The sequence below is a fragment of the Gastrolobium bilobum genome, unplaced genomic scaffold (genome assembly GCF_033153095.1).
Source record: "Gastrolobium bilobum isolate Gb01-03AN ecotype WA unplaced genomic scaffold, APGP_CSIRO_Gbil_v1 utg909, whole genome shotgun sequence".
Lineage (NCBI taxonomy): Eukaryota > Viridiplantae > Streptophyta > Magnoliopsida > Fabales > Fabaceae > Gastrolobium > Gastrolobium bilobum.
The window spans coordinates 168,168-193,107 of record NW_026895707.1 but is presented as its reverse complement, the minus strand read 5'-3'; the positions used below and the strand labels follow the sequence as shown (position 1 = coordinate 193,107).

Here is a 24,940-nt window from a genome sequence, read left to right as displayed (position 1 = left end):
AGAACAACTCCGAATGAATACTTACACATTTCGAGTATTGTGTTCTCTTGTACGTGTTGAGGGCAAGCTAAAGGAAGATGGGTTAGTATCAATAGAAGAACAGGTAGCTATGTTTTTACACATATTAGCTCACCATGCTAAAAATCGTGTCATCAAGTTTAAATTCCAACGGTCGGGGGAAACTGTTAGTAGATACTTCAATTTAGTTTTAAAGTCTGTGTTGAGGTTGCAAGAAAATTTATTGAAGGTACCAGATCCAGTTCCTGAGAATTGCACTGACGATAGGTGGAAATGGTTTAAGGTATGAATTATTATTATTTTTCAATTTTGGATTGTTTGTACTTATTTCATGTGATAAATTCGTAGAGGTTGTTTACTTATCTATTATAGGGTTGTCTTGGAGCTTTAGATGGAACTTATATTACTGTTAATGTTCCTGAGGCTGAGAAGCCAAGATATAGAAGTCGAAAAGGTGAAATTGCCACAAATGTGTTAGGAGTGTGCTCACGAGACATGAAATTTGTATATGTGTTGCCGGGTTGGGAGGGTTAAGCTTCAGATGCTAGGGTATTGCGTGATGCAATTAATAGGAGAAATGGCCTTAAGGTTCCAACAGGTAAGAACGTGAAAATTACATTCAATTTAGTCATTTTATTACAATATATGGTATATTGAACCTTTCTTGTTCTATTAAATAGAAAAATATATAATGAATCTTACTTGTTTTATTAAATAGGATACTACTATTTGGTTGATGCTGGATACACCAATGGGGATGGGTTTCTTGCCCCTTATAGGGGGACAAGGTACCATCTAAGCGAGTGGAGACATGGATATATCCCGGCAACTCCTCAAGAAGTTTTCAATAAGCGACATGCTCAAGCTAGAAATGTCATAGAAAGGACATTTGGGTTGTTGAAGATGCGTTGGGCAATTCTTAGAAGTCCAAGTTTTTATCCTGTTAAGACTCACAACCGAATTATTATTGCTTGTTTCTTACTGCACAATTTGATCAGGAGGGAAATGGATACAGATCCTTTAGAGATAGAGCTAGGTAACATATCTATTGACGAGGAGGTGGATGAAGAACTACATGATAGCATAGACACCATAGATACAAGTGAAGCGTGGAGTGCTTGGAGAGATGCATTGGCTAATGAAATGTACAATGATCGGGTTGTTCATTGAGCCCATAAGTGGTCTTTTTTTTTTATCTTTTGTATTTAAATTTAAATTGTACCTTAAAGTTATGCACTTTTATATTGGAAACTTCATGTCACTACTTTATGCTACTACTATGTGAATGAAATGACATGGTTTATGGTGTCATTATGTGAAACTTAACTAGAATTTAATCAGCATGATGAGGTATTTGTCCTAGCTGATATGTATTCAATATTTTTGGTTGTACGTCACTGTTGATCTTCATTAGCTATTGCCTAATAACGTACAAATATTTTAATAGTGAGTGTTGTTTATGTCTTTTGTGATTGAAACCAGAGCATATATATATATATATATATATATATATATATATATATATATATATATATATAGTAGTCATGATTTTTTTTGAATATTGAAGATTTTTATTTTTACAAAAATTATTTTATTTTTTCGACATATTAATCGATAAAATTTTATAAAAATTAATATTATATAACATATTTAAAAGAATTATATAAATTCTTTATTAAAGGGTATTTTTGTCAAAAATATTTATTTTTATCCTATCTAGTATTATACAGTGTATTATCAAACACTGGATAATATTATCTTATACAATACATCATCTTATACAGTATCATGCCAAACGCTGAATAATATTAAAATTTAATCAGGTCTTATACTATCAGGCCTTATACTATCAGGTCTTATACTATCAGATCTTATCCTATACAGTGCACCAAACATGCCCTTAGGCTTGATTAAGTTATACATCATTTTGATGTATAAAGAGATCCTGCTGTATAAGTTTATACTATACGATTATCATACCAAATAACTGAAAATGTCATAACGGATAGTATAAACTTATATTATCAGGCCTTATACATCACACCAAACAGGCCCAAATCCTTAACTTATCGATAATGGGTTTTGTGTTGGTGATACACTGATACATGGCATAATACGACTTGTTTGTTAAGGCCGGCAACGAATCTTTAAACATAAAATTTTGATTTATTTTTTTAAAAATATAACATTTGGATAGCTTATTTTACCAAACAATGACATTTTGGCAGTTGTCTCTCTTCCTCCTCCTTTTACATTTGTCCAAATCATATATCAGGAATTTGTAATGCTGCTAGATTTTATGTCGTAGTAGATTTCAGTTATATTTTGTCACTTTATAAATTGGCTCACACCTCAAAATTACTTGGTTATGCCTTATGTACTAAAAGCGCATGATCAATATTGATGCTTAATTTTTGAACAATTAAGATTATTTAATATTTAACCAATTCTCAAGAATATACTTAATTTTAATATTGAGAGTATTAGTTTATTACACTTTAAATAGAATTAATATAAAGAATAAATTATTCTATCTATTATTTTTTTTCTCTATCTTTATTTACTATTTTCTAATATTATTGAATGATAATCTCAACTATATTTATTATTTGTCTGAGCTGTTGAGTAAGTAGTTGAATGCATTAATAAAAGGGATGTGGCAAAGAAGTAATTGAAAGATATTAGGAGGGTAAAGTAAAGCATGTGGTCGGACATATATCGATAATGATAATAATATAGATATCATAAATTCTTAAGTAAGTAGTTGAATATTCCGAAACATCTGTCACTGATCCACACACGATAAGTAGAGCTCTTCCGTGCGCACTGAACTCTCATAACCCTTAGCGTTACTCATTTTTTCACCTAACCTTCCCTTGGTCACCAGTTTCACCTTGTGCTCTGCATCTGCAACTAACACTCCAAATCAGAACCATGGGATTCCAGAAGATCAAGGTCGCCAACCCTATCGTTGAGATGGACGGTCTGTTTCTGATCTCATCCGATCTGATTGCTTCATTCTTCATTTCATCGATTTCTTTTCATTTCTGTTTTTTTTTTTTTCGTTTTTTATTTTTCGCGTGCTTGATTGTCTTATCGTGTTGATGTGCTTAATCTGATTTGCTTTGCTCCAGTTAGATATTTTGCTTGTGATATTTTTGTGGACCATTCTCTGTCCCGTTCTTTCATTATTGAATATGTCACGATCATTGAAAACTGAAAAATAGATCGGTTTTTCTGCCTGTCTTATTTCCGTTATTTTTTCTTTTGTTTATATTTTGATTTGAGATCGCAAGACTTATTTGAGGTATTTAATATTATTACTTTCATAAACCATTTTATCGAATCGTCTTGTTGTTATTCTTATTATTATTGAGTAGATTTGATCTGTTCTTCTCTTGTTATAAAAGTAGCGTTGTGTTGTGAGTTCTGCTCAGTTTTTTTTTTTCTTTCTATTTTGACAGTGGCAAAGTTTTTTTTCAAATAATTTTGTTGGTAAAAAAAGGAAAATGATATTATGGTAAAAGATATCTGAAAATTGAGAAAAATTTAAATTATTATTATTGTTTCAAGGAAGCGCATTACCATGTGTATTCACTGAAGTACTGAACAATTGAAGGAAATGTATTCTGGAAAAGCTGTAGCTAGTTTGTATTTTTGGTGTTTTGGGCAGTAAGAGCTGGCTTTCTGAGCTTTCGTGGTCCGTACTCATAAGTTACGGGACACTAAAATACTAGACCTTTTTCACAGAAAAAGAGACTAGAATTATCAATTTCTGTCATATTCATTTCCTTGGAGGGGGTATCTTTGTCTTGCTCCTAACATCGTTTGTTTGTGGAATCTGCACTGCAGGAGATGAAATGACTCGAGTTATCTGGAAGTATATCAAGGATAAGGTGATTAACTCTTACTGCGATGATCACATTTTTATTTTCTCGTGAAAAGTGCTTATAGTAGTGATATCTTTCTTTCTTTCTCTTATGGGATAGCTCATTTTGCCCTTTTTGGAGTTGGATATCAAGTATTTTGACTTGGGCCTTCCTTACCGTGATGAGACTGATGATAAAGTTACAGTTGAAAGTGCAGAAGCAACTCTCAAGTATGTTAGTCAATAATTTGCTGATGTTGTAGACCTTTTTTTCCCCTACCACTTTTATCTTCTTAAAGAGAAATGATTAATTCCTCATATTATTTTCTTTTTATGTTCTTTTCTTTTGCAAGTTTATTTTGAATATTGTAGGGTTCAGTTCAGTATATGTGAAGCAGACAAAATTTGTGTTTTTGGCTATATTGCAAGCAATATGTATAGTACAATAATTTTTTAATTTTAATATTTATTTCCATATTAATGTTAGAGGGGATAAATCCTTATTGTACTTTTGCTGTTGTGTAGTTGTTATCCTTGTTTCTCTAATGGTCACACTGCTATGTAGGTATAATGTAGCAATCAAGTGTGCAACTATCACTCCTGGTATGGTAGTCAGATCCTAACATAATATTTTAATTTTTATCTTCATATGTGCTTGTGTGCATACATATACATTTGATAAATAAGAAATAGGCGACATCCATTGTATTTCTTTTTCAAGAATTGTGCTGATTCGGCTGCATGGGTAACGTTCCTCTCTGTACTAGATGTTGGTAGATCTTATACTAGTATTATATTTGACAGATGAAGCTCGTGTGGAGGAGTTTGGCCTCAAGCAAATGTGGAAGAGTCCAAATGGGACAATTAGGAACATTTTGAATGGTAACTACTTAGTTTCATTGATTATTGGTTGTTTAATGTTAATTATACTAGTTAATTTATATATTTCTGATCCGTCATTGGTAGCTTATAAGTGGTAGATGAGTAACAATATACATTGGTTGCTGTTGGAAAATTTTTCAGGAACTGTCTTCAGAGAACCAATTCTTTGCAAAAACGTTCCTCGCCTTGTTCCTGGTATCAATATTGAAATTTCCTTTAGTAACTCCTAAATGAATGAAGGTGTATTTTACATAAATGTCTCAACAATGCCAGGTTGGACAAAGGCTATATGTATTGGAAGACATGCTTTTGGTGATCAATACCGGGCCACTGACTCAGTAATTAAAGGAGCTGGAAAACTGAAGCTGGTGTTTGGTATACTTCTTACTTCATCTTGGACTGCTTTTTGAGATTGTATTACTAAACTTAAGAGTTCTTAAGTTATTATCATGTACTCAACCATGTTGTCCTTTCTTTGGGGATTTAGTTTTCCATTATTATATTAGTTGGTAACTAAATATTATTTCATGAATTTTACTTTCTTGTAGTTCCAGAAGGCCAAGGTGAGAAGACTGAATTGGAGGTTTATAACTTTACTGGTCAAGGAGGTGTTACATTGGCTATGTACAACACTGATGAGGTTGATTCTGCAGTGTCTTTTATTAGTTTAATTGGATATAATTCAATGATTTCTGCTAGATTCTGAACTTCTATCTATTATTTGACATACGATGCAGTCTATTCGTTCTTTTGCTGAGGCTTCTATGTCAACTGCTTATGAGAAAAAATGGCCACTTTATCTTAGCACCAAAAACACAATTCTTAAGAAATATGATGGAAGGTATGCAATTTATCATTATAGCTTATTTATTTATTTATTTGTAAAACATTTGCTACATTGAACCCCCCCCCCCTCTCCTGTTTAATTATATTTATTATTGGTTGAAGATTCAAGGACATATTTCAAGAAGTTTATGAGGCAAGCTGGAAATCAAAGTATGAAGCTGCTGGTATATGGTGAGTGAATGTTTTCTTTTATTTTGGTTTGAGAAAAAAATTGTTTATATTATCCTCTTGCTTACATTTATCTGATGAATTTGGAAGGTATGAGCATCGGCTCATTGATGATATGGTGGCTTATGCACTCAAGAGTGAAGGAGGTTATGTATGGGCATGCAAAAACTATGATGGAGATGTCCAGAGTGACTTCTTAGCTCAAGGTTTGTCGGATGCGCTTGGTTATTAACCATTTTCTTTTTGCAACTTCAGATGCATGGGTTTCTTTTCCGCTTTAACTAATACCTGTTCACAATATTTTAGGTTTTGGATCATTGGGTTTGATGACATCTGTATTGGTAGGTGTTATTCCAAGTCCTTACACATACTTTATGCTGTATTTTTATTCTTATCCACATTTATTGAAAACGCTTTCTCTCTCACAGAGAGAGAGAGGAGAGTGTGTGTGAGAGAGAGAGAGAGACAGTTACTATGGTGGTTCTATTATCAAGTCAACCAATTTCTTGTGAATGATTTAATGAATTCCTTTGCAATAAATCATGAAGTTCCATTCTGTGAATTGGAGTTTTGGTGTCTTCCTGCTGATACTAATTGAATTATGGGATGGGTTCAGGTTTGCCCTGATGGAAAGACTATAGAAGCAGAAGCAGCCCATGGCACAGTTACCCGTCATTTTAGGGTTCATCAGAAGGGAGGGGAAACCAGCACAAACAGCATAGCATCCATCTTTGCTTGGACAAGAGGGCTAGCCCACAGGTACATTACTGTGTAATTTGCATAGTTGAGTGCTAAGCTTTACCTAGTGTATTAGAAACTCTTTGCATATAAGATTTTGAGATAAGGGGGAATTAAAGTGTTTCTATGCTGACAGGGCAAAACTGGATGACAATGCTAAACTCTTGGATTTCACTGAAAAGCTAGAGGCAGCTTGCATTGGAACAGTAGAGTCTGGGAAGATGACCAAGGATTTGGCACTTATTATTCATGGATCCAAGTACGTTACTTGTCATTCTTGCGTTGTTACAACATTGGCCCAATGCATTTGCTTTTATACTCGACCCGATTAATAAACTTTTTCACTGTATAATTATTGCAAGTAGGCTTTCAAGGGCGCAATATTTGAACACAGAGGAATTCATCGATGCTGTGGCAGACGAGCTTAGAGCAAAAATTTCTGCATAGGCTTGATTTTAGGTAGACTTCTACTTGGTTCCCTTCATATTTGAGCACTCGAAAACATTATATGTTCTTTTGTTATGGGACACAGATAACCGTGGAATGTGCGTGGAAATACTATATCATGTCCCATCTCACTTTTTATGCCTAAATGTCTTTTTTGTTTCTTTGTTTTTTGGTGTCATTTTCAGACAGGCATGGAAAGACAACACTGAAAAAGGATCTATGCGCTCTTCAGAAGAAATAAGAAAGGGGCAAGAAGCATTTGTCGTTGGCCCTTTTTCCTTCTATTGTGTTTTGGGTGGGAACGCAAGGGTTGGCTGCTTCCCCATATTGTTCGAACTGATTTGTCTTTTGTAATTTGAAATTAATCCCTTTAGAAGTTCAGATGGATTTTGCTACCTTTCTGCTGATTATGGTTTGCATGTTTGCCAGCTAAGTATCGTACTTCTCGTAAAAGCACATTAATGATTTTGATAATTTTGAGAGAAATAAATCTAGTTTTTTTCTTTTATTTTAAAGTTAAGGTTAAAATAAATGTTAGAGATTAATATAAATCATTAAAAAGGTCTTCACACAATACTTTAAGGGCTTATTTGGAGCACCTGATAAAGAAGATAGGATATGATAACTTATCATATTCTATTTTTATTTCTTGTTTGGTGGGTCAATAGGATATGATTAGCTTATCTTATTGTTTTATTTTATCCTATTCAATATATGATTTTTTATCCTATAGGGGAGTTGAGTTAGGATTCAATAGGATAGGATACCAATATTGGATATCCAATATATTCTCACGTTACTCAATATATCTCCATGTATTCAATATATTTGTATTTATTGCATTTTTTTTCTTCTTCTTTTCTCTTTCTACATAATCTTATCAGAATGCTAATAATGTGTTCATCAAATACAGGACATGATTTAGGCTTATCAGTCCCATATCATATCATATCCTATTTTTATCCTGTTGACCAAACGAGCCGTAAGAGTTTGGGTTGAAGTGGTTCTTTGCATGGTATCAGAGCTTCCTTGACCACAAGGTCGTTCAATAAATAGTCACAAGTTCAATAAGTACAAGGTAAACTAAAAATTGAGTCTATATAATAATTCACGCTTCAAGTTTAAAGAATTTTTACGTGAGTGGGTGTGTTAGATATTAATGTAAATCATTAATTTTTTTTTCATCCAATATTTTAAGATTTTAGGTTGAAGTGATTCTTTGCAATAAAAAGTAATTTACTTAAGAAATTTATTACTTATGAGTATTTTCTCTCAAAATTCTAAATAGTTTAGCATGTGAGAGAGAATTAGATTAGTTTTATTATCATAGGCACGTAGTGGTTTCTAATTAAGTATGCACGGTATGTTATTAATTTTTTTTTTTTGAGATTTATCCATTCGTTTGTTAATTAATCGACTAATCATAGATCACAAAGGCGACAAAATTCGAAATCACTTATTAGTTAATTTACATGGTGGTAAGATGTTATTTCAGCCTTCTATTTTATTTTGATGCATCATTATGTTTTTTTGTAATTAGTGAGAAAGATGTGATAATAAATAATGACATGTCAAAATATTTTACAATAACAGCAACATATTAGTGTAAAATTGCTTTACCTTAATAGTGAATATAAATAAAACTTATATTACTAAAAAAACTTAAAATTAATTTGGCAACTTTCATTTTTAATAAAAGTAAAATATTTGATAAGTTGAACAGAAATAGATAAATATTATATTTTAATCTTTACAAGAGGTTTAAAGTCTTAATGAGATTCGTTTTGAGTTTTAAATTAATCCAAAAAACTTATAGATGTTTGTTCTTTTAAAAGACATAAATTATATCATTTTAGGAAAGAGATAGACACAAATAATGAGAATCATACGGTTAATTTTTCTTTTTTTTGTTTTAAGGATAGTTTTGACATTTTTTTAAAAATTTTAACTCTTTTAGATGAAAAATCAAATTAGGGGATGCGTGATAAATAAATTTTAAATAAGAGTATAAATTATTAAAAATTTCGGAAAGGGATAAATGATTTTGAAAAAATTTCATGAAATTTTTTGAAGTTTTTTCTATTTTTTACATTAAAAAAAATGTGACTGTACTTTCAAGGTGACAACAGCCACCGTTCGATCGTCATGCCTATATTACCATCTTGCCACTCAAACACTTGAGTCAACACTCCATAGTTTTTTATTTTTCTTACAAATTTTTTCCGAAATTTCTTCCCATTTTCGGTTCACTTTCGTATTCCCTTTTGAAATTGCATTCGCAAAATCAGGAAATAGGTACTTTGGAAAAATACTTTTAATGGTTGAAAATCTGCAACTAAATTTTATTTGACATTAGGTGTTTATTTTTTGAAAAAAAAAAACATTTCGTAAAAGTTTTTATCTGTCACATATTTTGAATTTTCGAAAATACATAATCAATTTTTTTGACACAAATTATGCCGCGAGTCAAATTTTTTGACACGATTTATATTGCATGGGAGCTACTCTTTTTTTTTTGGACTCATTCCTTTTTTCTTTTTTCAGAATCAAACTTTTCCGCAGCTAACTCCAGAAAATATTCAATCCATTTCTCGATATTCTCACTGATTTGATCCATTTTCCACCATCCGATTTTATGAATTGTCCGAACTCAGTTCACATATAAATGAGTCTAACCGGTTAATCGGGTTAGAATTTTAATAAAAGATAGATAGAGACGGCTCATTTATGTGAACTATAATTAGAATTAGAAGAGTAAATTAATAAATACTCCAAATTTTAATGTGCGTTTTAGTCCACAGTAAATAAAAAAGTTCATCGTAATTTTTAAAAAATTTAAAATGAATTTATTTAGTTGAAATTATAGTACTTCACAAATTTAAAAAAGATCCATATTAGTCCTTAAAAGGACCGGTCCATTTTGAATATTTCAAAGACCCCGATAGACCTTTTTATTTTTTGCTAGGAGCGAACGTCGTGAAATTTGTAGATAATCAAAAAAGAATATTTACTCTGATTAAAATTTTAATCGCTCCCGTGTAATCGGAGTTCGCCAAGAAGATGGACTCTCCGCTTGAAATTGTATCTATATAAGTATAAAGATCCAACAGGATAAACCCTCCAATGAAATGACGCCTAAACCATTCAACTTTCCCGCCAAACGCACTACTTCCCTTTTCCTGTTAACCGCGGCCGCCGCCGCCGCAACCACTACCACCACTTCCGCCGACGACGCTGAAGCTGTTTACTCCGGCGAGCTGTCTCATCTCCCCGCATTATCCGCCGCTAAAATCGGAGCCGAAATCCATGGCCTCGTCCGCACGGCTCGCACCATCTCCGCGGTATTGATTCTTTCCATTTTCTACTCGAATCTTTTTGACTTTTCCTTGTTTAACTCCTCTCGATTTTTACGCGTCTCTTCTTCTTCCGATCTTCAATCATTCAGGTTGCTTCCACTGTTTTTGACTACGAATTCTCGTTGCGCACCCTTCAAAAGGACTCCGATCTGTATCGTCAAGAAATTTCTCAGGTTTCCGCCAAAAAATAAGATCGCTGTTGGTCAAAATGGCTTCTATTTTATGCTGAGATGTTGATTGTTTTGGTGCTTAGGTTCATCTACGCTCTGCCAAGAGGTTTCTCAAGTTATGCGAAGCCAACAAAGGTTTTTATGTGAAGGCTGGACAGTTTGTTGCGGCGCAAAAAGTGCTGCCAAAAGAGTACTCATCAACTTTGTCCACATTACAGGACCAGGTATAGCTGAATGTATTTATTTAAGTTCAAATTTCCTTTGCTTTTGGTTGGTTATCTTGCTAATTGGATATCTTGATCACCTAGGTTGCTACTCTTCCTTTTAAAGATATTGAGAAAGTGTTAAAAGATAATCTCGGACCTGATTTCTCTGAGATGTAAGTTACCCTTACCAACTGAATTTTAATTTTATAAACTATGTATGTTTCGAAAACTAACTATCTTGAAAAATACTTAAGCTTATAGATGGAGGTACTTTAATGCTTTTATATTTCTAATATGTCCCTTACACGAGTTCTCTAGTTTTAAACGGTGGGTTTATAGCTTGAAATTGGACCTGCCTTTCAGACTGCTGATAGACCACTGCCACGCCACCCCTTAAATCCCCGTTTTCACTTATACTTTTTTGCATGAGTTAAAAACTCAAGCTTTAGTTGTCTTCTTTTTTAACATTACTTTTGTATTTATGTGAATTCCAGGTTTTTGTCAATTGATGAAAAACCTATAGCCGCTGCATCTATTGCTCAGGTTCACCGTGCAGTGCTGAAAAGTGGTCATGAAGTAGCAATCAAGGTTTGTCTGTGGGTTTTAGCGGTTTCCTAAATTCCTGATGGAAGTCATTATGTAAAGTACTTTTCTGAAAATGATTTCCAAGTTGTCAATGTTAGTGATGTTAAAATTTCACATCCCGTGTCTATCAATGTGAACTTGAGCCTCGTGCACTAGACCATTAAATCCTTGTGGGTTTGAGATAGGAACAGGATTTAAACCTATTATTCATTATAGTTTGGGCCTGATGGGATTTGGTAATATGAAGTAGTTAAATATGTTGTTTTAAGTTGCAGTAAATTGAAGTTAATTTGAGTTTCTGAATTGATCATAATAAATACTTTTCTGATTTTCATATCCTAACCTTTGCTACCTGTCTAAATTTTTTGAATTGACATCATTGTATATGTTTGTTTATATTACAAGTATGCTAGTTTTTTTATCTTTTTCCTTTTTTTTTTCCGCGGGGGGGGGGGATTACAAGCCATGTCGGTTTTAAACTTTTTATGATTAATGTCTTTTAATTGTTTTTATTTGAAATTTGTTTAGCCTATTAGTTTTTGGGTTCAAATCAACTATTTATTTCCTTGTCTGTCATTGAATGGAAAGGCACATGAGCCAGAGTAGTGCTTTTGGATCTGAACAAAACTTAAATGGGTGTACAACAGGAATGTGATCTCATGTATGTATATATATATATATATATATGGGGGTGGGGTGGGGTTTAAGAGGATATAAGGTTAGTTCTTTTTCCCTCAAAATAAAAAGACAGGAGAGTGTCGGTTTTCCTTCGTGGATATTCTACTTATTGCCATCCTTACAAGTGAGTAGTTTTTGTTACAAGTGGTATATGTTCAGAAATTGATTCCAATGATTTGGATATTGCGCTTTATTAACAATGAATCTCCTGGTAGATTTTATCCAACAGAAGGGAGCTCAGCTCCTTACAACTGAGGAAAATCCTCTGGAAAACACAGAAACAGTAGCAAAAAGGATTAAATGCAAGAAAGGTACCCAGAGACTGCAATAAGCAATCTCGTCCCAGGCTATTGGCCATCAACTTCGCCCAAAATTCTTTTCTTCCCCTATGATCCCCTGCACGTTCCCTATAAACATTCAGCTCTCTCCATGCCATGACCCTCTCCATTCACACACTGCCAGCTGTCTGTTCTGTTATGCTCAGGGTCCACTAGTCAATTTGGGTCCACTAGTGAATATTCTTTCATTGCTTCCTCCCTGCCAGGCCAACTCCGCCCCTTATTTCTCCTGATGTAAACTGTAGTTTCAATGCCTAACAAATTACTAAAATGCTTCTTCTGTTAGTGGTAACTGAGCATCTTGTGTTTTATCTAAAAAATATCCCATTAGATTGGAAATAACATTATCATTTCTATATTTCCATGGCCAGGTCTAATCCGTTGATTTTGTTATATGGTTCATTGATTCTTCATCTCCAATTGAACGACATGTTATGCTCAGGCACAGTGTCAAAATAAGATTTAGCTATTTGAGTTCAAACCTGGCTATAACGATAACTATATATGATATACTGGCCGGAGGGTCACAGGTACTGACTTTTCATGGAATGCATTATAATAATGATAATATTATAGCCATTCTTTCAGTAAATGGAATTAATTCTTTCTTATAATGATGCTAATTAGAAGATATTGTTGTTCCGCTGATCATATGTGGGAGCATAATGTCACATGGACCTGAAAATGCTTAAAAATTTATGCTTCTTTCATTATTAAGTAAGTAAAAGAGTCTGTTATGTGCTTCCATGTAATGCTTCTTGCTAATTCATAATTTGGATTGAGGTAAGCAACTTTTGAAAAAGCACTTCTTGAATCCTAAAATCATTTTCTTCATTGGAAAATAGGTGCAATACCCTTGGATAGAGAAGCAGATGAATTTTGATACAAGAACAATGTATTTCCTATCGAAAACTATTTCATGGGTATGCTCTGACTTTTGACAGCTCTTATATTTACTGAAAGATATTAAAGAATTCATGCTGTAATTGATTGTTATATTTAGACATGTCTAAACATCTGGAATGATGGTCATGGTATATTGTTTGATTGTTGATAACAAAAAGGATGAGAATAAAACACAATTGGGATCAAAAGGATATTGGTTAATGTAATATTAACTAAGAGCTGAATCATCACAATGTGATAATTGGAAGATTCATTATTGATCCATCAAGAACAATATCAGTAGTGTTGAAGTCACATTGAACTAATTACAGGACTTACTAGAATTGTCTCCTGTATAATTGGAAAATGGTTCGGTATTACCATGATGGGGTTAAAGTTCCTCAAGAGTGAATTAAGATAAATCATCAGGAATTACTGGAGAAATATAGCAACCTTTTACTGATATACGTATGAGAGAAAATACAATTGACTGATTGAACAGCCTTCAGTCATGGAGATACAGTAAGTAACTAAGCAGAAAAGAAAGAAGAAACAAGATAGTCCAGTAGTGTTAGAGAGGCTACAGTCTCTCCAAAAGGTCCCAATTCCCAGCTGTTCTAACAGAATTCATTCTCTCCTTTTACACTTTCTCGTAACAACCTCCAGGCCTCACCAACCTCCTGGAATACTCTATTTCCCCTCCAATTAGTTTGTTATGCCACCTCATGATTGGTGTCTTATTTAGATTCCCTGTGATGCTACCTTACGCCTTTATGCTTCCATCATACCATAGGTAAGATCAATGAAATATTTAGGTGCTCGTAATTGTTAAACCAAGCTCAATATAGAACCCAAAAAACTCACGTGATATATCGCTTCTCACTTTCAAGAAAACAATGCAGATAAAAATGTAAGGACCTGTTTGAAAACTTAGTTTAATGTTGAAAATGATAAGTTTCGACACAAAAAATGAGTTAGATTTGTTTGTTTAATACCTTCCAAATATGAATTTAAGTGAAGTGCTAAAAACATTGATTTTAGTAGCGTTCAGCAGCAAACCTTATTTAAATGACAAGTGTTTCCTTTGGCATTGCCTCAATTTAAATACCAATAGTTTTGTTTCATACCAAATAGTACAAACTATGCGCTTAATATTGCATGATTACACACATTCAGGACTGTATTCGCAGTGTTAAAATTTTCCAGTTTTATCAAATAGACCCTAGGTAGTACTGGAGTGTGGTATCTGAAGAACAATTTTTATACTTATAGCAAAGGTATTGGATTGCTTTTTGGGCTGATGTATTTTCTATTTTTTTTTTTTTGTAGCATCATTTCTAATTTGAGAAAGATTCATGTTCCTTATGTTTTGTGCTCTTTCTTAATAATTTCTCTTATAAACATGAATAAAAAAGAAAGAAAAACGTAGTGAGTAATTTAAAATTTTCTTAAAATCAAAAGATTTTAATAAATTCAATGCCGTGCTGGTTGAAGTTGAACGATGTGCTGTCTCTATTCTCTCTACTTTTCTGTTAGATTTTTATACAAGTAGTATTAACTCCTTAGTTGATGTCGTTTCTTTACTTTATTATCGTTTTCTTTGGTTGCAGTTATACCCTCAATGCAGGCTTGAGTGGCTACCATTAGCGTTTGCCAAGTCTGTGTCTTCAGAACTTGGTCAGTAAGAATACCTAGTAAACATTGCTGACTGCTACTCTCCGTCCCAAACTTGTTTTTGTTGCATTTTCCTTACTGTGTGACATTAGGCATATCAGCTGATCAGCTTTGGTCATATTGGCTAGCATTATAACCCTCATAAATTTGCGCCATATGATCAATGTTCCAGCCTGAAGTTATCATTCTGAATCATTATTTGTGATGACTGAATGAATGAGATATATTCCTTGACTACTTCCCTGCAGATTTTGTTCAGGAGGCAAGGAATTCTGAGAGAGCAGCCAAAAACTTAAGATACAACAAAATGGTCCGGATTCCTCATGTATTCTGGGTATGCTAATTGCGATTTGCTACTGTAGAGAGTAGAAAAGAGAATTATGTTGTAATGGGATGATCCGTAAAACCAAGTCTCCCTATGTATATATACTACAAGGTTAAGAGTGTAGTATGAGGCAGTACAATGTACATCTGGGCAGAGCACATACAACTCTTTAACACCTATGAACTATCTATTTTAGTATTTGTTCTACTACTTTACCATCATAATAATGCATGCAGGAGTTGACAACAAGGCAAGTCCTAACTATGCAATTTTGTGCAGGACACAAGGTATGATTTACCAATCATGTCAGCAAATGATTATTTTAGGAAAAAAATTGTCATTACGTTAGTTCTAAGATAGGACTTCTACAATATCTACAACTGCTCTAATACCTTTAACTTTCTCATGATAAATTATTAATATTTAGGCACCAAGGTTATTTTGTCTCCCTTATGTTTTTTTGATTTTAATCTATTGCATATCCTTTCCACTATCCTCACTTGGTCAGATGTCTTGAAAACTCTCTTGAAAATTGTCAAGATCCTTATATGAATCTTTTTTTCATCTTAAATGAAACATAAAATGCTAAATGCACTCTGTCCAATTTTTGTTTCATTTTCTGCGGATTTTCTTAAAATATTATCATAAATGAAAATATGATAATATTTTCTTAAAATTCCTAAAATTAATGAAAGATCTCTTAAATAACAGAAAATTCTAAAATAACGTAATAATTTCTAAATAATATAATAATTCTTAAGTATGCATTTTCATTCTGCATCACTCTTATAAGAAATACGATGCTCTAGTAATAAAAAAATATATATATGATGCTCTAAATAGAATATAAGTGAGGATATTCTAACTACCAAAATTTCTTACTACTAGCTTACTACCCATCACATCACCATTAGATCAAAGAGAGATAATGTTAAAAAGTTTTTGAAGAGAGAGAAAATGTTAATCTAATGGTGATTAGATAGGTAGTAAGTTGGTAGTAGAAAAGTTTGGTAGTGAGAATATCCATCCTCATAGAATATAAATTAGCAGAATCAATATCAACAACACATTTATCCCAAATTAGTTGGGTTCAGTGGCAGATGAACCCAAATGAAAAGTACGAAAAAATTGAGAAAAAAAGGATAAAAAAAATTAAAAAAAAAATATTTTTAATTCAACCCCCCTTTTTTTCTCCTTTCGGATTCGCCCTATATAAGCTGCAGCTAAAGTAGCAAAAATAAGAGCTTGAATACCACCAAAAGGCCACTGCGGTACCAATCTAAAAGAATATTTTTTATTATTTGGTTTTCTATTTTTCATTTCTTTCTCAAGATTTTTGATATTTAGATTCTATTGAATATATATATATATATATTCTTTTTAATAGTCTTTATTCTTATTGTTTATTCTTATTATTATTATTAATATTATATTCTATCTATACTATTTTTTAATGCAATATTTTCATTAGAACTTTCTCTTCTAGTGAAATCACTATAATCTTTTAAAATTTTATTTTTATTTGTATTTTCTCAATCTTTTCGTACTTTTCATTTATATTGATTTATTCTTTTTATTTTCTCAACTAGTTTGGGATAAAAGTATTTTTGATGTTGATGTTGATGTTGATTCTACTGATTTATATTCTATTTAGAGCATCATTTTTTTTTATTACTAGAGCATTGTATTTCTTATAAGAGTGATGCAGAAAGAAATGCATATGTCAGAATTATTGTATTATTTAGAAATTATTATGTTATTTTAGAATTTTCTCTTATTTAAGAGATCTTTCATTAATTTTAGGAATTTCAAGAAAATATTATCATAGATTTTGATTAGGATTTTATATTTTAGGTAATAATATTGGGTAAAGAATTTATCCAGTCAATGGAGATAAGTTATCTCTGGTGAGCCCAAAACGACGTCGTTTTGGGGCGAAAATTAAGGTGTTTTTGTAACTCTAATATATTGTAGGGTTATATTAATCTTTATCATTGTATTTTTTAATCTTATAACTCAAAACGACATCGTTTTGAGCTTACTGGAGATAACTTTATCTCTAGTGACCGGAGAAATACTTTTCCCATTAATATTTGTCTATTTAATTTTTGGCTTTAATGTTTCTACAATGAAGGTAGATAGTTATCTACATTTGCTTCTAAAATGACGTCGTTTTGGGTTGAAAAATTAAAAATTTATAATGAAAAAGACTATTATAACCCTAAAGTAAATTATAATTATAAAAATATCTATATTTTCGCCTCAAAACGATGTCGTTTTGGGCTCAATGTACGACTTTTTTATACCATGTAGATAAGTGGGGGGCAGCGAGGCTCTGATACCATGTAAAGAACCTTGGGATACACCACCCCCTTTAAAGGCCGACGTCCACGGCGGCTTTCACTCTATCGACACTGACCCGACGATAGCCCTTTCTCCCCTTTGTGGCGGCTTCACTCACCTATCAGTATTCACTGCCCAAAGGCACCAGCCTATAGGTAGCCCTTTTCGTGGCCTCAACTCTCAACGAAAGCACCAATTGTTACGAACCTTGAGGTCACCACCCCAAAAGCTAGCTCAAAGGGTGGGAGTGCCCAAGGCCTTATAAACCTCACATTAGTTGCCCATACAACCAATGTGAGACTATATATCTCAACACGCCCCCTCACATAAGAGCCCATTGGGCTTGAAGAGTGGACAATGCAACAGGTCCAGCCTACCTGTGCTAAGAAACGCCACAAGAGAAAGTGGGGGGCTGCGAGGCTCTGATACCATGTAAAGAATCTTGAGATACACCACCCCAAAAGCTAGCTCAAAGGGTGGGAGTGCCCAAGACCTTATAAACTCTACATTAGTTACACATACAACCAATGTGGGACTATATATCTCAACAGTTTATAAGATCTTGGGCACTCCCACCCTTTGAGCTAGCTTTTGGGGTGGTGTATCCCAAGGTTCTTTACAAAACTTGAAAAAGGGTATTCTAATATATTATAGAATTGTAAATTATATGTACAAAAGGGTTCTCTATTTATAGAGAATACACGACCTAGAATACTTGACCTAATGGGCTAAGCCCAATACAACAAATAATAAATAAATAAATAATAATATTTACAATTCTATAATATATTAGAATACCCTTTTTCAAGTTGGTATCAGAGCTCTCGATCTGAGGGTTCTGCTTCCGCACATATTGTCCTTTTTTTAAAATACAACCCTAATTTCTTTGCCTCTTGCCGCCATCAGCCGCCACCGGAAAATTTTTCCGGGGACCTTTTGAATCAAGGGGACCTTTGTTGACCTTTATTTTCTCCGATCTATCATTCTACGCACAGTTTCTCCGCCACAAACGACCCAAACACCTCCGACCGCCTCCAATCAGATCTGTCTCAATCGTCTGAACCACTGGTAAGTCCTGAATCTCCTATTTCTTCTGAGTCTCCTGAATCTCCTGTTTCTGATTCTAATATTATTTCCTCTCATGATTTGTCTATTTCTTCTGATATCTCTAATGACTTACCCATTGCTTCTGCTTTTGATGACTTACCTATTGCTCTTAGAAAAGGAAAAAGATCTTGTCACAAGAAAACTTGTTCCTCCTGTCCCTCTTGTACTCAATACCCTATCTCCCACTTTGTTTCCTCTGCTAATCTTTCTGTGCAGCACAAAAGCTTTGTTTCAGCACTAGATTCTATTGCAATCCCAAAATCAGTACATGAAGCCTTGAAAGATGGGAATTGGGCTCAAGCCATGCAAGAGGAGATGAATGCGTTGGAGAAAAATAAAACATGGGAGGTTATTGATAAACCCAACGGAAAGAAAACAGTAGGGTGCAGATGGGTTTATGCCCTGAAATATAATTATGATGGCACTCTTAAGAGATACAAGGCTCGATTAGTGGCCAAAGATTACACTCAAACCTTTGGCATTGATTATGAAGAAACCTTTGCTCCAGTTGCAAAGATGAATACAGTGAGAATCTTGTTATCCCTTGCTGCCCATTACAATTAGGACATAAATCAATTTGATGTGAAAAATGTTTTCCTCAATGGTGAGTTAGAAGAAGAAGTCTATGGAAATCCCGCCTGGTTTTGATTCTGTGAAGGGGGAAAATAAAGTTTGTAGATTAAAAAAGGCCTTGTATGGATTGAAGCAGTCACCTCGTGCTTGGTTTGGAAGGTTTACTAAGGTTATGATGACCTTAGGAAGGAGATCACACTCTTTTCTTCAAGCACTCCCAAAATGGGAAGCTTACTGTGCTCCTTGTATATGTTGATGATATTATTATCACAGGTGATGATTTTGTGGAGAGACAGATTCTGCAAACACGGCTTGCCTCTGAGTTTGAAGTTAAAGAACCTTGGGATACACCACCCCAAAAGCTAGCTCAAAGGGTGGGAGTGGCCAAGGCCTTATAAACTCCACATTAGTTGCACATACAACCAATCCGTAGAAAAAGCGAACCCTTAATTTTTATATTTATTATGGGTTTAATGTTTCTCATATTGTAGGAGATAAATTTATCTCCTGCACACACATAAAAGTGTGTGGAGCCTCATATTTTTCTTTCTCTTTTTTCTCTTCACATGGCTCCATATGGGTCACACACACTTTTATATGCGTAGGAGATAAATTTATCTCCTACAACATGAGCAATATTAAACCCGTATTAGAAATATAAAATTTGCATTGTATAAAGAAGAACGGGCATCATGATATGAATGAGGATTTTTTGGTTGTGAAAAAAGAAAGAGGAATGACAGACAGAAGCGAAAGCAAAATGGAAATCTGAACCCTGTCATTTGGATTTAATGTATTGAAGCATAAACTTGACTGCTGATTGAAATAGATGTGCATATCTTCTGAAATAACTGCTTTATTACTCCTGATTGCAGTGGAGATTTTTTTATTCTTTTGAGCAGAAACAAAACTGCATCATTAAATTTTTATGGCATTCTGCTCAAATAGCACGAACTTGTGCATATCTCGGTAAAATATACTGGTGGGTATAAAAATAAAGCCAAAACCATCAATTTGTAAAAATATTACTTAAAAGTCAGTTTTGCATGGTCAATTTTATGTTACGTTAATCTTGCTTGGTTATAGTGATGCTTCTATTCAAGCTGTGCTATGCTTTAGATTTCTGTATATTACATTCTGTTAATAGGAAGCTTACTAAATTTCAGATTGATGACTTGGACTTTCTGAATCAGATTGGGGTTGATCCAGAAAAGGTTGACTTATCACAGCTATGCAGAACTTACTCATGTAAATTGTGTTTTGATGTCCTTTATGGTGGATGTATTTGTCTCTTATTGTGGTGGACATTGGCCATTGGTTGATGGTTGCTGTACCCAATCAAATGAATATTGACTCTGAAAATCTCATTCAGTTTGTCCTACTTTTGTAATGCTAACTTGCTTAACTGATGCATTTCAAACCTGTTACTGAAGGTAGCAAAATCACTGATTGAGCTGTTTGCTGAAATGGTATTTGTGCATGGTTACATACATGGTGATCCACACCCTGGTAATATATTAGTTTCTCCCGAAGCTTCTAATGGTTTCTCTTTGGGTAAGTACTTGTGTTTTAAGATTTTTTTTTCTCTAATTGGATTTCTAATGCAACTTAGAAGACTAGAAGAATTGAACCTTTTCCTCCCTTTTGGAATCATTATGCAGTTCTTCTGGATCATGCAGTCTACAGGGAGTTGGATGAAGAATTTAGAAAAGACTTTTGTCAGTTATGGGAAGCTTTGATTCTCAAGGACTCAGAGAAAATAATCTCGCTTGGTGAGCGATTTGGTGCTGGGAAGTATTCTAGATACTTACCTATCATTTTCACTGGAACAACTATTGAAAGGTGATCCTTCTTAACTATTTGTTTAGTGATGCATGTAAATGCTTTTAGTTTGCATTTTAAAAGTAAGTTCTTTTTGAAGATTATAATTCTTAAATATGGTTTTCTCTTATTGGTGGATTACAAATTACAACTGTTAAGTACAAAGCAATGCAATTGGTTTGATATGTCTATACATTGTGTGGATGTTATATTTTGTACACACTACTCTTTAATTGTAATCAGGAGGTCACAGAGAAGGGGAGCCTTCACCCAATGGTTGGTGTTTTCGCCATGTGACCCGGAGGTCACATGTTTAAGTTATGTATTCAGCCTCTTGTAAATGTAAGGTAAGGCTGTCTACTATACACCCAAACATTAGGTCTGTTCCTTCTCTGGACCCTGTGTATAGTGGGAGTTTTATGTCACCAAGTTGCCTATTTTTATAGTAATAAATAGTCAAGGACTACTATACTTATAAATAGTCGAGAAGTACTATTGCGTGGATGCTAAATGTCTTTTATTACTGTGTAAACCATGTACCAGACAATTTTAAGAAACCATGTAATGATTGCTTTTGAAATTGTTCATGGTGGAGAATATCAAATAAATGAAGCCCAAAATGGAGAAGTTTTTCAAATTTAGTTCCATAACTTAATAAGCTCCAATGTCAAGGGCACAGAATAATGATATGTTGAAGTGTATGATGATCATCAGAAAAAAAAAAAAATTGTGCATGACATGATTATTACAAATATAACCTTAGTTGCATCCAAACGTAATGGTCATCCCAAAAAAAATTAGGAAATTTAAAAGGATATTGAACTGTGCACTGGACTTCTTTTGTTTTATTTGGCCCATAGCCTTTTTAGGGGTGTTTGTCATATGGCTAAAATGAATCTACAATTCCATAAAATTTCTATTCCTTTTTATTCCTCCCATTTAACGTTTTGAAAAGAAAAGGAGAAAAACAGTAGTCTATATCATGAACCAATTTTTTCTAAAGCATTAGTTGTTAGCTTAAGATACATGAATTGTTTTATGTTACATCTTTTAATACAGTTCTTCTTGCGAGAGCCTTTGAACTCTAACTCACTTGGTTATAGAGGCTCTGATACTATGTGATGAACCAACTTTTTCATAAACTTAAGCTCTTAGATGAAGATTCATAAATAATTTAATATTATATCTCTAATAGTCTCCAAAGTGGGAGCTTCCCTATTGCATTAGGGGCCTCATTCATTGATTAAATTTCAACGATATCTGAATTTCTTTGTATCCATGATTCCAAGGAACTAGTGTACGAAGTATAATAATCTTTGTAAGTTGAGAGAGAAAATGGAGGAGGGAGAAAAAGGGGTGGCAATATGCTATCAATGCTTTGGTGTTTTTTGTTAGAGCAGAATGCTTGATTATATTTAAGGAGGAAGCAGATCCACATTTTTTTGTGGTACATTATTGGATATTTGGCCTTGCTTTGGTTCTCAGGGGACTCCTCGATAGATATATGCAGAAAGTTGAAAAAATCTTGTTCTGTTATGAGCTTGTTTCATTTCTGCCATCTTTTTTTTTTTTTTAAGGATATCTTATTGTCTTCTCCTTTGTAATCTTCGCTCCTAATAATTTTTTTTTTCTCGCATAAAAAATTATGCTGGAACTATCAGCAATTCTGCTTTTGGAATATCAAACAAGGAAAAAGGGACCGTGAAACAAGAGTTGAAATCTCTTTTGTTTGAAGACTTATCTTCGTTCATGGAGTCACTGCCCCCAGATTTTATTGATATAACGCGTGTGGAGTAAGAAACAGAGTTCACGCTTGCTTAATTGGATGCTAAATTGTTTTTTTTACTTGATGTGCTTAACATATCTTCTTTTTTATTCTAGTGCGCTGTTAAGGTCTATCATTAGAAAGATGAATGTCTCACGGGTCATCAGGTTGCTAACTTACACCAAATATGCTGTGTATGGTCGTCTCTGTCCAAAGTTGGATGGTGAATCGGATAAAATTCCCGGAACAAACTTTTGTAAGTTCCCTTGTCATTTCTCAAGTCTACATGAAAGCTTGTCTTGATCGTCAACTACACAGTGAACTGCTGCTTTATATATGGTATAAGCAATGTTAATTTCATTTTAAACTCAATACACTTACTCTATACACCTACCATTTTTGGTAAAAAAGTCAAACCAATCTCACTTTACTCTTTCTCTTTTTCTTACCCAAAAACAGTTGGGGTAAACATGGGGAAATACTTGTAGGTATAGATGAGACATTTTCCATGTACTATAGAGAAAAGAATGCAAAAGCTGGCAGAATGAGTTTTCCCTCTTAATTTTCTGTTCATGCTTGTTAAAAACCACTTCAACCCAAAATCTTAAGGTGATAGGTGATGGTCTTTTTAATACTTTATATTTTATTCTCTAACACACCTCCTCACGCAAGAGCCCTTTGGGCTTGAAGCGTGGATATGGCACAAGCCCATTATTGGTCTGCCTTGTGCTGCACAAGTCCATTTTTTGGTCTGCCTTGCTTCTTAATTCCACCTGAAAGTGGGGGCGGTGAGGATCGAACTCGTGACCTCATGGTCCTGAAGCTCCTATACTATGTTAAAAAGCACTTCAACCCAAAACCTTAAGATGATAGGTGATGGTCTTTTTAATACTTTATATTTTATTCTCTAACAATGCTTGCAGATTTTGCTGTGAAAGCTGGTTTTTTCAGTTTCATATCAACGTTAAAATATCTTCACATCCTAATAAAGGTCCTTATCGGTGAGAATGATTGTTGCTTATAATTTGATTTATAATATCACCTCAAGTTTGAACTAACTATTATCGTTCCCCCGCCACCGTATTAGGGGCCATTGACGGTATCCCTTGGCTGCAGCAGGTAAAGAATGTACTGAATCACTTGTATAGCAAGATCAGTGCTGACTCTTGTGGCCTCCTGGTGCATTCCGTTTTTCTTCTTTTATGTATCCGTCCAAAAGCATTATTTTAAGGGAAAAATATTTGTCCTTTTAAATGATAACTTATGTCATTTTACTCTCACAAAGAGGTGAGACCCATATCTTTATATTTTTTTGTCAACTCTCTTTCTTCCTTTATCTATTTTTTTTCTTCAACACTAACTCATTGGAGTGAGTAGAAAAAAAAAATGGGATTCAAATGGCATTAACAGGATGGGGAGAATAACTACAGGCAAATACATTTTGCCAACTTGATGTATTGAGTCTTTAGTATTAGTGAAATATTAAAGATATTTTCCTTGGAGTCCCATCCAGAACCAGACGGCAGTCTGCAAATTGCCAGAAATAATTATGCGGGCAAGAAAATATATTTATACATTAAAAAACTGATATAATTCTCATACTACTTTTTTTGTTACTAGTAAAACACGAAAAATACGTATTTTAACGCACTTTTCTATATATATATATATATATATATATATTTTTTTTTTTTTTTTTATCGAAACAAGTACTGTAACTTATTGGTGTGCAAATATCATTATTTTTATGCAGGGTGCTAGTTTGTAAAGACTAAATCTCACACAATTGATTTCAATTTTACCAATCCAATCTCCTGTGTTTGTAGAAACCATTAACCATTTTTTAAAGTGCTATATGCCAAAGTTGAATTTTGACTTATTTTAATGCTGTTTAAATCACAAAATGAATTCGCAATTACGTTTAATAAGATTGCAGAGGAGATGTATGATGACGGACAGTGTGTTGTGGCAGGTGAAAGATAAAGCATCCTGAGTAGCATTTATTTCTGAAATCAAGTAATCTGAAAAAAGGGCTTTGTGCTACTTAAATTGTGCTCAACCTTCGAACGTTTATCCGCCACGTATACATGTCAAGTTATGAAGCGTATGTCAAGTATATAAAATTTTGAGTCTCGTTAAAAAAATAT

General features: G+C 33.6%; 2 protein-coding genes and 1 pseudogene across 6 annotated transcripts; all 3 read left to right on the top strand.

Annotated features, from left to right (window-relative positions):
- The first annotated feature begins 109 nt into the window (after positions 1-109).
- On the top strand, positions 110-1,188 carry LOC133292665 (protein ALP1-like; annotated as a pseudogene).
- A 1,612-nt stretch (positions 1,189-2,800) lies between these two features.
- Positions 2,801-7,445, top strand: LOC133293088 (isocitrate dehydrogenase [NADP]). Of its 2 annotated transcripts, none has more exons than XM_061491620.1 (16): positions 2,801-3,001; positions 3,871-3,914; positions 4,008-4,117; positions 4,452-4,489; positions 4,691-4,768; positions 4,910-4,963; positions 5,042-5,143; positions 5,317-5,408; positions 5,506-5,609; positions 5,717-5,785; positions 5,873-5,988; positions 6,089-6,123; positions 6,399-6,541; positions 6,657-6,779; positions 6,886-6,956; positions 7,257-7,445. In XM_061491620.1, exons 1-16 carry the CDS (start codon positions 2,953-2,955, stop codon positions 7,319-7,321), a joined length of 1,293 nt encoding a protein of 430 aa, XP_061347604.1. In that variant the 5' UTR covers positions 2,801-2,952; the 3' UTR covers positions 7,322-7,445. The 2 variants fall into 2 exon arrangements, with proteins under 2 accessions (XP_061347604.1, XP_061347612.1); XM_061491628.1 differs by having other exon boundaries at positions 2,804-3,001; positions 6,886-6,979; positions 7,153-7,403.
- Positions 7,446-10,004: 2,559 nt separating this feature from the next.
- LOC133293238 (uncharacterized) lies at positions 10,005-24,205 on the top strand. 4 transcript variants are annotated; one of them, XM_061491787.1, is made up of 16 exons: positions 10,005-10,308; positions 10,413-10,496; positions 10,577-10,717; positions 10,802-10,872; positions 11,194-11,287; positions 13,146-13,223; positions 14,796-14,862; positions 15,108-15,193; positions 15,421-15,471; positions 20,374-20,421; positions 20,641-20,761; positions 20,869-21,049; positions 22,690-22,821; positions 22,910-23,049; positions 23,717-23,794; positions 23,910-24,205. In XM_061491787.1, exons 1-16 carry the CDS (start codon positions 10,096-10,098, stop codon positions 23,939-23,941), a joined length of 1,617 nt encoding a protein of 538 aa, XP_061347771.1. In that variant the 5' UTR covers positions 10,005-10,095; the 3' UTR covers positions 23,942-24,205. The 4 variants fall into 4 exon arrangements, with proteins under 4 accessions (XP_061347771.1, XP_061347763.1, XP_061347777.1 ...); XM_061491779.1 differs by having other exon boundaries at positions 23,881-24,205; XM_061491793.1 differs by having other exon boundaries at positions 23,717-23,784; positions 23,881-24,003.
- The last annotated feature ends 735 nt before the right edge of the window (positions 24,206-24,940 follow it).